The following is a 14,926-nucleotide window of genomic DNA, read 5'->3' on the forward strand; positions in this document are numbered from 1 at the left end:
TTAGCTTCTCTAAGAACTGGAGGCTTAAATAATTTTACTCATTGTATATGTAGGTTACAATATACCCGTTAGTAGCATTATGTTTGAATATTAACCATATAATCATTAAGGATTGCAAAATAGAATGCTTTCAATGAAAATTGATAATAACCAAATATCCAATTGATTTACAAAGCATTTTAATATAAATTCTAATAATAAAAAAATCTACTTATTTTGAATTCTTTAGGACACTACTTAACAAAACCATTACACTAACTTATTTTTAATAAATGAAAGGATTACTTTACTAGTAGTTACTAACACAACCAAAGGGTAGTAGTTAATTAATCATAAGCAAGGAACACAATATTCTAATATTTTCACTATCTTGGCTATTTAATAGTTTCGCTAAAATAATAGGGGCAGTTAACAGCAGTTGTTGAATGTTGAAACAAAAGGCTTTTGTCATATATAGATTGCCACTCTTTAAAAATTGAGAAAATACCAATTTAAGAAAAAATAAAATAAAAATAATAAAGATAATGATACTTAGACAATATTTTTTTTACAACATTTGAATATTATTTACGTATTATTTTGTAATTGGTCCAAAATTACTCTACAATCAATAATAATAATAATAAACATTTTTATAGACTAACCATAAGATGACACGTAGATGATATCCATATTGTAAAAAAAAAAATGTTATCTAAATCCAAATAACAAAAGTAACCGAATAGTGTTTTAGTTTGGTTAAGACAAAGTTGGTCATAGTGAATTAGGTTTGGAAAAGTAAAGCATGTGTCGACGCGAAAGAAAAACGGTTACTAGAAGAATCCAATTATTTTCAAAATATAGTATTTTGTTATCTAAAGCAATTAATTCCACAAAGCGGTAATTTGGTATGCAATAAAGTCAACTGAATTCAACTCCCTTACAGTAAAGTCAATTGTGTTTAAGTTAAGGACCGAATCATTTGCTACTTTGTATACGAAGGAACAGAAAAAAACATATAGAAGAAATAATTTGACTTTTCTACATGTAAAATTAATTCCTGTATAACTTACCATAAAAATTTTCAAGTATTATTACACGATAGAGTTTTGCAAATTAACTTATTCACAAATTACTTTTAAGCTTATTTTTTCATTTTAATATTTCAGGCATGGAGTTTTTTTAGTATAACTTATCTGTTTTCAATTATTACGTACATATTAGAGCTGTCAAAACGGACAATTTGACTCGATCCAGCTTGACTAACCACGGGTTGCTCACTTAGTGAGTTAATCCAATCTGACTCATTTATTAACAAGTTAGAAAAATTCAAACTCGGCCCGACCTACCATGAGTTGGTGGGTAAACGGGTTGACTCACTGGCTCACTTAAATACAATTTTTTTAAATAAAAGAAATTATAAACTTTTTATAATTTAAATCTAAACAAATTTCACTCCCAATATAGGTGTTTAATTAATTTTGAAAATAGAGAACTTAAATAATTATTTCAAGCAAAAAAATAATAATAAATATTTTTTTATAAAATTAAAATTAAATTTTAATAAAATAAAATTAGGTAGGTGGGTTGGTGGGCCAACCCAGCCCATCACGGGTTCAACCTGCATGAGGCGGGTTTAAATGAGCTGGGTTGAAATCTGACCTGCAAAAAAAAAATATAATTTTTTCAAACCCAACCCGGCCCGGACCCGTTGTGAGCCGGGTTGGCTCGCGAGTTGTGACCCATTTTGACAGCTCTAGCACAAATCAAAGTCTTGTATGTTAAAACTCTATTGGTGGAAGATATCTTTGAAAGGTCTTCCGATGTCAAAATTAGATCAGTTTAGATTTTAAGAGTAATAAATGCACAATATATCTCTTTATCTCAAATTACTATTAATAGATTTTGTGATGACTTTTTTTTATTAATTAATCATGGTCCAAACATGACTAATCATGATTTAACTTCTAAGTTAGATGATAACAGAGTTAATCTGTTTCAGTTTAACCGAAATCTCCATAGTGTTTAGACTGACCGATCTGATGGTTGACCATCACACTTATCATTTTGTACTCCTAAACAAATTAATAATATTTCAAAATATTATTCCGAGTCAATATTCATATCAACATTAAATCAAACGAAAAAAAAAACTTCACTAGAAACTAATTAACTTTCAAAATCAAGTCATCATGAATCATGCGGATGAAAAAACTCTATTTTAAACACATGAGTTAATATCTTGAATTTACCAAAAAATCAAGTATAAAAGAGATCACTTAAGTTAAAACGTATATTATGTAACCAATGCTCTCTTAAGTGTTTATGCTTGTGTTTTCACTCAAAGACTCATGTAAATAAACACTACTATAACTTAGCAAAATTCTAATCTTCACATACTTTTGAAAAACAAGCATTCAAAGATCATGATGACTTTTCAAAGGTTGTAATGTGGTCAAGCCAAAGGTAGAAAAAATTTAGGATATAAAGGCTTAAAAAGATTAGATAGAAAGAATTAAGGAGCAAAGATTTTGGAAAATAAATATATTATTTTTTTTGTGCTCTTTTTGGCAAAGCAATATTGTCCTTCTTTTTCTACATTTTGTTTTTCACTTTTACTTTTTCTTATCTTTTTATCATGAAACCCTTTTCTTCCTTTTGCCATTTTTATTATTTTGTGGGTGAGGTACTCACCCACACAATTTATTCACCACTCATTCCTAACACAATCCATTAGCTTCTGTTTTTCATCTTAAGGTAATAGGGAAACATGGTCTTTTTTTAAGGTTTTGCAGTGGTTTAAAACAAGAAAAAGAGGTTTAAGGCTCAAAGGGGCTACCAATAGATTAATATCAGAGTAGACTTATTTGACTAAGTAGCTAAAAACAAGAAATGCCTCAATCATATCAAATTAGGCATAAGTTGCAAAGCAAAATAATCAAGCTAAATATTAGAATGTAAACAAAAAGGTGAGCAAATCACTTAAGAAAAATAGGAATGACACATGATGGTTCATCCATCACAATTAGGCTAAAAAATCACAAGGCTAAAAACTTTTTCATAAAAGATTTAACCAAGTAATTCTCAAATTAACTTAATTAATAATTTATAATTATGAATTAATTAGGCTAGCTTCCAATCAATTTAACAATCTATTCAGCATGACTACTATTTCAAGATTATGATAGTTTCAATTACTAAATTAAATTCTAAAATCCAATGTTAGTATGTTTTGTTAAAACAAGAGAATATTTTTGGGTGAATTTTTTGAGACATATCGTATAAAAGTTTCACCAAGTAGGTTTCAAACTAAGAGGGGTGTAGTCACATTGGACACACTTAAAAATATTTTCTCCCCTAGTCATAGTCTTTCTCAATTAAAACTTTTACAATTTTCTCAAAAAGAAATCATAATCTTCTTATGGAAATAAAACAAGAATTGAAAAACAAAAAAAAAAGAGAAAAAAAATCCTAATTACTATTCGTCTCCCCTCACGCTTGTTTCAAAAATTGTTCTTTACAGATTTATTTTGGGAAGGAGACAAAAAACTTTTGTGACTTTTGACTCAATCTTACCATATGTCAAAATTTATTTTCTTTAATTTTACAAAGTACATGTCCCTTTGTACAATTTTATTAATTTTTAAATTTTTATTTTTAATAAAAACAAATATTTTTAAAATTTTAATAATTTTTTCTATTTATGATAAAAACAGAAAATAAATATGCACACACATCTTTAAATTTTCATCAATAATGTTATCAAATGAATTTAAATCTAAGTTGTTTTCCTATTGTAGCAATCTTTCTTTTTGTTCCACAACCAAGTCAACAAATATCATCACTAAAAATTTATTGTAATGGTTCATATTAACAAACTTGATGTGTGGAGCATTTGGTTTTAATTCAATTTCAACATCATCAAGTGCATTATGATGGTTAACAAGATCATCACTAGTCCCCATAATAATATCTTATGAGTACACGTGAAGTAATTGACTCTATTTCATCATTAACTGGTTGAACAACACCTTTAGTAATATTTATATATCAATCAATAGACATATTCATCATATCTATCAATAGATATAATAACATGATGTGATTATATTGGTGGTTGATTTAACATTTGAATCTTGATGTCGATCACATAAGCTATCATCTACAATCTTTGATTCATTTTTGGAAGAGGTTTTCTGAAAAGAAATAAGTGGAAAGCTTGTTGAGTAATTTCCAAGAAAGAGATGTGCATCTCAATGGACAACTTCAGTACCTAATCTTTTCTTAGCCAAATTGTTCTCCAACTAGTTTTACAAATTTCTCACCAAAATTCCTTAAACAAAAATTATGATAAAAATAAAACTAATAAATTTACAAATTAAAATAGAAAAATAAAATAAATGTTAGAAAAATAGAGAAAAAGAAAATGTTAGTGATAACAAAAATAAGATAAAATAAAATAACAACCAGAATTGTAAAAATTCTAACTTCTGAGGCAACGACACCAAATTTGATAACATTGTTGTTGATGCAATCAAATTAATATTACTAAACTATAACAACTTCAATATTGTTAAGATAGTAACCAACAAAATAGAAAGAATTAAAGTCAATCCTAAGTCGTCTCCCAATTGTAATAAATTAATTCTTATAACAATTATACAAAAAGGTTAGTCAAACAAAACAAAGATAATAAAAAAAACATTAAATAAAAAATAATGATGATGGAAAGAAATAGAATTGAAAAGATAAAAAGAGATAAAAATAAGAATAATAAAAACAAATTTATTCCACTACTTTTTTAAAATAGGAGTTTTATTGGTTATCTAAATATTATTGTTCAATTAATTATTATCTTAGATTTTCAAATTAATCAATGTAAATTCTTAATTAATTTGTTGGCGTTCTCAGTATTAACCAAAGTACATTCTTAATTAAAAGCAAGAACCTTTGTGGATTAATCATAGTAAATTTAACCAAATACATTCTCAATTAAGTATTGTTATGTTTAATCATGTTTAATCTTTTACCTCTTATATTAAATAAAAAGTTAATTAACCAAAATAAACTCTTGATTAATTCCTTCTATAGTTTCACCTTTAACCAAAGAACATTCTCAATTATTGGAAAAAGTTCATTCAATCACATGAAATTTTATAACTTTAATTAAAGTAAAATCTCAATTAAGATTAAAAACCATTGGACTCGTGGTTGATATGTTATCCAGATTTAACACCATCATAACTTGTTACAATATAAAAATTGTTAAGATAAGATCGTTTATAAGACAGGACCGTCTAACATTTTCATGTTTTGAAGTTTAACAAACAATGATAAACAAAACGAGTATTTGACAAAGCATTATCTTTGTGAAAATAACATCGTTGAATGAAAGAAAACATATGAAACAAGTGCTATAACATCTGAAAAAGTTTCAGTAAAAGCGCTAGGACAAAAAGATCTTATTTAAAGTAGACATGCTATTAAACGATGTTTTATTATGAAAAGGTCATTGGATGGTATTTTAGTAAACACGCCATTATAACAGTAGACGAACCAATAAACGATATTTTGGCAAACACGATAATGTGCTACACAATATCTTTGCTAAATTTGATTTTTCTATATCTTGTTAAACAATGCAACAATGAACTACATGCTGGTTTTGGTAAACGAGCTAAAGCTTTAAACAACGTTCCAAAAACAATATGTTGAATAACACTCTCTTAATTGTGTTCTTGTACTAAACAAAGATCACTAAATGAAGAGTTGTTAAGTAAACGTCTAGTAAAGGCTAAATGATACCTTGATACAAAATGTTATTTTCATCCAACGATGAAATCCTTATGGATCAATACTTATATCTTTTTAAAAGTGCTTAAATAGCTTACATGTATAGAAAAGTCGAAAAGTTGTTTTGAACACGCAATGCAAATCATTAAATGCACAATGTTTCAAACAACAAAAGCAATAAGAAAAAGAACATATTTGTCAACATGTATTTCTAATCTACTTTGTGCAGATGCATATTACAAGTACCCTACTACTCCATCATGAATTAGCCAGAAGTGGATATAATACTGCAAAAAGCATGCATGCTCTGACACGTTGACTTAAACCTATGGTTGCTACCTACGAAAAAGCTACGAAGATTTGAAGATCGAATGCAAGCACTATCTAACGATTCTTTTCTCATGAACCCTATAGATAGAAGATCACTTGGAAAGAATAAAAAAAGGATAAGCACACAAAGAACGAAAAAATCAACTGAGAAAAGCAAAAACTCACACTCGTGCAAGAATTGAAAATTTGAGAATACATTCTCAAGCATCATAGAATCATAAGCTTACATTTGTAAGAAGAGAGAAAATCCTACATGGTCTATTAGGTTGAGTTGTATTATAAACACACATTCTTTGTGAAAGTTATCGTCTAAGACTTGTAAACAATTTGATTGATTGTACATTCTGAATAGAACTCAAACACTTGTTGGTTAGCTTAATTGAGTTAAACGCATACTAGTTGTTTAGTGGAAACCATAAGTGGGTAACCAGCCTCAATTAATTAGTGTAACAGGTATTAGGATTGACTAGGTGTAATTAGGAATTGTGCTAATATTTAGTTCTTGTCAGGTGTTATCAGGATTTATTAGTGTAATCAAGAGTGATGTTAATACTCAGCTTGTTGAGATTATAGTAAAACCCTGATATAATCTAATGGTTAATTGTTCTACTAATAATTGATCAGACAGATATGTGGATTAGGAATAACTTTGTATTTGTCTGATTAATTTAAGATAATACGTGAAGATTATTTACATTTCATTTAGGTAAAGTTTTGAAAGATAAATGGAGGCGCAAAACTAGTGGATTTATAATTTTTTTAAAATTACTAATTTACTCCTATGTTTAATATTTAATTTCTTAAAATAATTTTATTTATTGAATTTTCTTTAACTTTATATAAATATAATTGAAAAATAATAACCAATATATTTAAATAATTAATATTATAAAAACTTATTTATTTCCACTTTCTTAACTAAAATTTTAGAACAAAAATACTTATATTTTAAAAAAAAATACATTCATAGACACTTCTGACATTATATTAAAAATAATCTATCAATTTTCGTGAATTCAATAAAATAAATCATATATATCAAATACCTTTCTCCTTAAATACATCATTTTTTCATTAATCTAAATCGCTTCACTTTTTCTTCAAATCACTCCAAATCAATCATAAACCAAATCATAAAAGCCTTTACTGAAAACAGTGACGTAAATAAGTCCAAAATATCAATTACGAGAACAAGAAAGAGACATGTCAACTTCTACAAAGCGAAAACTTGAAAAAGCTTCTTCATATGAGTTAGTTCGAAACTTGACATTGACATTCTGGTAACTAAACAACAAAACTGTGAGTCCACGCAGCATGGAAGGCTTCAATATCTGATCTATTGGTGGGTGTACCTACCTACTCCTCCGATAAAATTGAAAACACAATTTACTAACACATCAAGATTTGTCCAAATGAATATTGTGCGATTTGTTTGTCTCATCAATTATGGTGTTACAATATCTTGATAAAATCGTACTACCGATTTTCTAGTATCAACTATGGTGTCACCAAAAATTAATAGGTAAATGGAGAAAGAAACCTAACAGAACTCTAATCGATTCCGTGTGGAATGTACTTGAACTTCACCAGTTGTACAATTGTTCCAATTGCTTCATCATACATGGGGTTCATCAAGTCATGACTCAAGCAGCATCTGATTTTCCTGTTCTTGAAAGTATTATTCTTACTTCAGCTGGATTCCACTAGTTGTATGGAAAAGACTTAACTCTTTGAAAAATTGTAATTGTTTACTCCATTTTAGGGAGTTATGCCAGGGATAAAGGGCACTGCTGGTTTGGGTTTCTTTATTTTATCCACCAATATAGCTTGAGTAGTTAGAATCACACCAGCAACAGAAACTGCGCTTTGAAGAGCGCATCTTGCAACACGACTAGGATCTGCTACCCCAGCATCCAAAAGATCTTCATATATGCCCGTCATTGCATTATATCCGATTCTCCAATCATATGTTCTAGTCTTTTGGACAACAATGTCTCCATCAATTCCTGCATTAGTTGCAATTGATTTTGCAGGTTCAATGAGTGCCTGCAATGCGTAACCACATATATGTTAAAGCCTTTCAGGCAAGTTCATAAGGAAGGATGTTGTCTGTTTTTGGAAAGACAGTAAAAACGAAATCAACATTTTTTATGTATGTGCTTGAGTGGGACTAATGAGTTGGGTAGTTATAATATGTGTAAAAACATTACTACAACTACATATTTTTAGCAGTTAAGACCTATAAATATAATCAATAGCCTGCTCAAGAGTCAAATATTTGCTTTTTATGTTAAACTTGCAAATCAATGTGCTTCGTATAATTTAAGAGATGTTCCTTGAAGTAGCTGAGACTAATCTGAGAAAGTATAGTCAAAATGTCATAAACCATGGTGGAAATGCTAATACGCACTGTCTAGCTAGTGCTCTTTTTTATCAGAAAAGTGGACGTTCCTCCCAAAATAATGAGGTGCAATTGTTGAAGCGAAAAGCTTTTCTTTCAATTACAGTCCAAACAAGAATTTAAGAAAATAAAGCTCACAAATTTCCTGGATTTTTCAAAAGATGAAAATCTGATAAATCAACTAATTTGAAGTTGACCTCTTTTTATCGGAAAGGAACATTTTACATGAAAATAATCACTACAAAGTAAAATCGATGAAAAGAACCATAGGATAGGATGATAAGATAGAGAACTGGTTGAGTAAATAAAGGTAACCATACCTTTGCTACGATATCAGCTCCAATTTGCTCATCTAGATCTTCCATGGAGCTCCTTATTGTTGGTATCAAGTCCGACAGGTGGACATATGTGGCACCCCCTCCAGGAACAATGCCCTCACTTATGGCAGCAAATGTTGCATTCTTTGCATCCTCAATCCTCAGTTTTCTATCTTCAAGTTCTAGCTCAGTATGTGCACCTACCTACACAATTGGTTATTGCATTATGTAATGAACACTTGAAAATGAAAAAGATGCCAATTTAAAATATTGTTGGCAAAATTTAAGGTGACAGCCGCTTCTTTTTGTGCAACAAATTGCAGAAAAGAATTGTGCATGAAAAACATATGAAGTAGAACCCACCTAATTAACAGAATGGCCTACTTGGTCTCATACATTCTTAACATGTACAAGGATTACGCGAAGCTAATAGTTAAATTTCATTTTAGAAACAATTGGCATTAATTGAAGTTGCCATCAAATATAAAAATTGCAGCCCAGTAATTGAGCAGGCAATGTGGAACTTAGCAACACTAATCAAATGAAGAAATCAATTCAAATCTGTTTTTATTTTCTGAAATCCTCATAAAAAATATTATCAACAAAATGACAATCCAATGCACGTGGCTCCCAACACATACAGAACCGGTTTCAAGAAGATATATAAGTTCCATGTCTCAAGTCACAAGTCACAGACTTTATTGATGTGTCAAGGCTGGCCCTTAAACAAAAAGTATTCTGAAAGTGATGAAGAAACTATTTGTGATGTGAAAATTCTTGGTTAACTGAATTGAAATAATATCATTATTATTTCAATATTTTATTTGACTCAGAAAAAATAAATATATTGAAGTTGAAAACAAAAAAGCTTAGTTGCAGAGAAGACAAGTATCAAATAGATTATATACTAGTTATGATAAATATAACATGAATGATATATAAGTAAAAAATTATATAGGATCCCTCTTATGAAGAAAACGTATCAAGAAGGCTAATAGGTGACAAACTGCCATTGTTCTATTTTTCAAGTTACAAGCACAAAGCAAGTTGAAATTCAAGGTGAATAATGCAATGAATCGATAAAATCCAATAATATTTAGAATAAGGTAGAGAAAGAGAATTAAAGAAACATTACCAAAGTAAAGAACAAGGGCAAGCAGAATACAAACAGCCATGATATGTCCATCGAATTAAGTACCTTTATAACAGCGACACCACCCAACAGTTTCGCAATTCTCTCTGAGAGCTTTCTTGACAAGTTTGCATTATCTGTTTCACTAAGATCTTTCTTTATCTGTGAAATTCTGGCCTGAACTTCCGCCTTAGTACTAGGATCAGCAATGATAGTTGTCGCATTACTGGTTATTGTCACTTTCAGTGCCGTACCAAGCTGGTCTGATGTTGCACCATCAAGTGTGAGACCCAAGTCTCCAGAAAGAAAATCAGCACCTATGGTGTTAACAACATGAGATCAAACAACCAGAGCAGGAAAAGTTTTATTGATCAAATGAGGCTGGAAAGGAAACTCTTTTAAGATATGGGAACAAAAAAATACATCATGGGTATATTTAAGAAAAACAAAAAAAAAATATAAAAGTAGCCTCATACAGAGTCACATTCGATGCACAAATCAGAAATTCAAAATTTAACATCATCTCTCAGGATATAAGTTACTCAAGTCTTTAAGAGTAATGATGTGTTGGAGATCTTACATTAACTAAAGATAAAAGCAAATTACAATACAAAACTGGATGCAAACTTTGCCAAGACAACATATGTACCATCGGGAAGTTAGTTGGTAGATGTTCTTACTACGGGACTACCTAGAAAACAATTTCAAGATTTTTTTGACAAGCTGGGAAGGATAGACACTTGTTAAATATAGTAAAAACTATATGTATGAGATTAATCTCCTTTGTATTGAACATATACATAGGGTACTGAATTTATAATAGAAGAAATATGAACTAAACCCAAAGTACAAATAAAGAATAATAACAAACTAATGAAAGATGAAAGATAAAGATAAGATATCTATCTAAGATATCTAATAATCTAATATATCTAACACTCCTCATTAAACTTGTGCATACAAATCGAATATACCAAACTTGTTACAAATATAATCAATTCTCAGTCCTCATAATGTGAAAATATGTGCTTCTGCACTCGAGTGATATCAAATTGTTAATGATTTGCAAAGATGACATATCAACCCAGAAGACTCTCCTGAGCAAAAAATCTAGGAAGTTGCTCTATATAAATCTCTTTTTGCAAATCACCATTGAGAAACACATTCTTGACATCCAATTGATAAAGAAGTCATTGTTGAAGAGTCACCATGGCTATAAATAAACTATCAGAAGCCCCAGAGACGAGACGGGACAGCTTCAATGTGCGGTGGAAAAAGGAGCACATTCGCAACTTTGAGAGGCGCGTGAGAGCACATAGGAACCCCAATAAAGGCGTCGTTGACGGCATGGTGGTCGCCTAACTGAGACGATAAAAACCGTGTGGTCGCAAGTTGAAATTGGAACTCGGATGACAATAGACGGTTGTGGAGGCTCTAGCAGCCGTGGCGAGTGCAATGGCAAAGGCGATCAAAAAAATTTCCTAAAATTACTTGGCCTTAGATACCATGTTCGATATAGTAAATTTGAGGGGAAGTGTTTTAAATATTATAAAAATATTTTGTTTCCTTATTTATTCACTATTATTGGCAATTAGTATAATTAGCATAATCAGGGAAGATTGAAATCCATGATTCGAGAGATTGAATGCTATGATTCTAGGAAGGAATATATTGTCATGGTAATATAACCTTGTATATTGAGATTATCACAACAACAACATATTGAGATTACCTCTCCTTTTCAAATCGTTTGACACTAACACAAATTGCATAGGCTTTTCAAGAGAAAAACTAAAAAATAGGAAGCATGACCCGAGCATAGAGGAAGTTGTCATACAAATCAACCAAGCTTACCAAAGCCTGTAGGAACTCACCGGTCATTAGTGCAATATCTTGTAACAAAGCTTTCTTCCCACCTGCAAATCCTGGACATTTTACGACTGCAACTCTTAGTAATCCTTGCATCTTGTTCACTACTAATGTTTCCAGCACTTGTCTTGTTATATCCTCAGCAATGATTAAGAGTGGAACACTCAACTGCATAGCCTTCTCTAACAATGGGACTATTTCTTTGACACTTGAAATCTTCTGATCAGTTACCAAAACTTTAGCCCAATCAAACTCTACAATGGACTTCTCCTGGTTCGTAATGAAGTGAGGAGACATGTAACCCTTATCGATCTGTACAAAAAGAACAAGAACAACAACTGTAATAGGGTAGAAACACAAGGATTGTGCAGATTCAAACAAGTTACACTGGTTATTGTGTAATATTATTTGTTAAAATATACAAAAATATCTTATTTTTAGAGTATATTAGACTATGCTTTAAGATTGGTTTCCCTTTTCCCCATTATCTCTTAAAATAGATTGCCATATTTCACTATCTCGTGATTTTCTTCCCTAATTAGTCAGGAATTAAACTAGTGCTCTAGGATTTAAGAACATATTATGATGTTGTAATACATTACAGGAAGTATATTATTATTCAAAGTTTATTTTCTCTTAATCTCCTTCCTCTACGGCTAAAACCCCACACTTTCAACATTGTCCATACCTTCATCCCTTCTTCAATTATGACAGAGGTTTCAGATGTTGAGGAGGACTCAATAGAGATCACCCCATCCGGACCAATCTTTCCCATAGCATCAGCAATCAAGTTGCCAACATAATCATCATTTCCAGCAGAAATTGATGCTACAGCTGCAAAAGAGAAGAAATATCTTTCAATATTTTCTTGTGAAGATAACCCTTAATTTGACAAACTCAAACAAGTAGAAGCAAATACCTTTAATATGCTCCCTCCCTTCAACAGGAACACTTCTCTCCTTCAATAACTTGACCAACTCCTTTACAGTCTTGTCCATCCCCTTCTTCAAAGAAATAGGATTAGCTCCAAAAGAAACTGCTAATAGTCCAGATTTAATCATGGCTCGAGCCAAAATAATTGCAGTGCTAGTACCATCACCAGCTAACTCGTTCATTTTACTTGCAACCTACAAGCAGGAAAACTAAAAACATAAATACATCTCTAGTTACTTTGGTTTCAAATGTTTTTCATTTAATATGTGGCAAATCCTAGCAACCATGATCAACCTCTTGAATTAGGATGGCACCTGCATTCTCAATTGCATCTGAAAGCTCAATGGATCGAGCAATTGTAACGCCATCATTAATCACTTTAAGGTTTCCAGATTCAGAAAGAATAACATTTCGTCCTACATGTTTAGGAATGAAATACAAGCAAGAACAGTCAACAATCACTGGACCATAATCAGCCAAATGAACACATAATATTGAAATTCAAAAGCAAGCAATTTTCCACTAAAAGATAATTAAAAGCAATTGGGAGCCTTGTTAGTGTTTCCTCGTATTAACTTACTATGTTTACGAAACACCTTATAATCAAACAAAAATCCGATCAAAAGAAATCATTAAGTTAATGCTTGCTTGAATTCACGTTGAAACAAACAAAACATGTAAAAATATCACCTAAAATGATTTTTAGATAAATGTTTGCGTTAGGCTTAACGGTTGCAAAGTGATGTAATTTATGTTTGGATTCTGTATTCTAAATTTAGAAGCAAGATTGTAGTAAACTCAATACAAATTTGTTTACCCGACGAAAAATAATCTCTAGTTTTTTCTCCTCAATCGATTTTGAACCAAACATGTGAATGAACAACCGTAAAATTACATTAACCCGTATTTCAACATAATTTTAAATAAGCGAAAATCAGTTCAAACATTTAAGTCTCTGGTTGGGAAATTAATTTCTTGGGTCTAAAGTAGATAATGAGTAGCTTTTCCGTTGGATAAAAAAATTACACCTATTTCTACGACTAAGTTGCTTACAAAATAAAATCATCAAAACATAAATCTCTTTTCTTAAAAATCAATTCTAACAAAAATCAACTTCATTAAAAACCAGATTCACAAATGCTCAACCAAACACCCCTAAACAGTTGCCAGCACAGATTCTAGGTATCGGCCATTGTTCAGGCAGCAAAGCAGCTAAATATGATGGTAATTAAGCGGTGCAACAAATTGAAAACGCAATAACATTAATGTAACCGACCCAATTGGTTATTTCAGTCAGTACCTTTGGGTCCAACGGTAAGAGAGACAGCATCGGCGAGCTTATCAATCCCGGCTTGCATGGCCTCTCTGCACTCCTTGCCGAATAATATCTTCTTAGGGCCTGCCCTCACCACAAAGCGCGGAACTTTACGAACCCCAAATGCCATTTGCTTCAAACGAAAAGGCTGCACCAGCATAGAGTCAGAAAAAGACGTAGAAATAGATGAGAGTGAGCATAGCATAACATAGCAGAGTATATATACTTACTGGGAATGAAGAAGAAGGGTTTCCATTGGGAGGGAAGAAGAGCGAGGAGAGAAAGACGTTAGAATGTATATAGCTACTCATCTCGGAGACCCACACGGTTTGAATTGAAGAGTGGAAGCTCAAATCTTCAAGGAGGTTTTCTTCTGAATTCAAAGATTATCAGAGAAGTTTCCAAAATATATTTGCTACAGAGCGCAAGGTCTTGGATGGTAAGGTTTAATTTCTTCTATTTCAGATTATGGCGGTTGAATTTACACTTTATTTATTTTCATATTTTCATTGTGTTTGCCCCTTTTTTAACGTTTAATTTATTTATTTGTTTTATAAAATAATTTTTTTATTTATTTAAGTAAAATCTTTTTTCTTCACTGAAGTTTCATATAGTTAATTTTAATTCTTTAAATTTGTTTTACAGCAACATTTATTTTGAAAAGTTATGAATTATTTTCCAGTCACTCGTCAATATTGTAACACATTTATTATGATGTCTATGATAAATATATTATATTTAGTTTATATTTATTTTTATTTTTTAGTTAATTATATATTATTTTTTATTTTTTTATTTATATTTTAGACTTAGTTTAACCTATATTTTTTATTATAAATAGAGTATTCTATATGTAT

At 30.6% G+C, this 14,926-nt stretch overlaps 1 protein-coding gene across 3 annotated transcripts; it reads right to left on the reverse strand.

The window, feature by feature from the left end:
• Positions 1-7,470: 7,470 nt before the first annotated feature.
• Positions 7,471-14,533, reverse strand: LOC106766793 (chaperonin 60 subunit alpha 2, chloroplastic). 3 transcript variants are annotated; one of them, XM_014651553.2, is made up of 9 exons: positions 14,300-14,533; positions 14,055-14,217; positions 13,049-13,170; positions 12,741-12,948; positions 12,510-12,655; positions 11,827-12,133; positions 10,019-10,269; positions 8,824-9,024; positions 7,471-8,148 (listed from the first exon to the last, which is right to left on the reverse strand). In XM_014651553.2, exons 1-9 carry the CDS (start codon positions 14,378-14,380, stop codon positions 7,861-7,863), a joined length of 1,767 nt encoding a protein of 588 aa, XP_014507039.1. In that variant the 5' UTR covers positions 14,381-14,533; the 3' UTR covers positions 7,471-7,860. The 3 variants fall into 3 exon arrangements, with proteins under 3 accessions (XP_014507039.1, XP_014507040.1, XP_022638809.1); XM_014651554.2 differs by lacking the exon at positions 14,300-14,533 and having other exon boundaries at positions 13,069-13,170; positions 14,055-14,184; XM_022783088.1 differs by lacking the exons at positions 13,049-13,170; positions 14,300-14,533.
• Positions 14,534-14,926: the final 393 nt, after the last annotated feature.

Source organism: Vigna radiata, chromosome 7 (genome assembly GCF_000741045.1).
Source record: "Vigna radiata var. radiata cultivar VC1973A chromosome 7, Vradiata_ver6, whole genome shotgun sequence".
Classification (NCBI taxonomy): Eukaryota; Viridiplantae; Streptophyta; class Magnoliopsida; order Fabales; family Fabaceae; genus Vigna; species Vigna radiata.

Excerpts from the sequence above, each read along its gene's own strand:
- LOC106766793 (XM_014651553.2), bottom strand. The coding sequence starts at position 14,380 with ATGAGTAGCTATATACATTCTAACGTCTTTCTCTCCTCGCTCTTCTTC. Across the intron at positions 14,218-14,299 it reads ACCCTTCTTCTTCATTCCCA|CCTTTTCGTTTGAAGCAAAT; the intron begins GTAAGTATATAT and ends ATGCTGGTGCAG. Across the intron at positions 12,949-13,048 it reads GTGCCATCCTAATTCAAGAG|GTTGCAAGTAAAATGAACGA; the intron begins GTTGATCATGGT and ends TCCTGCTTGTAG.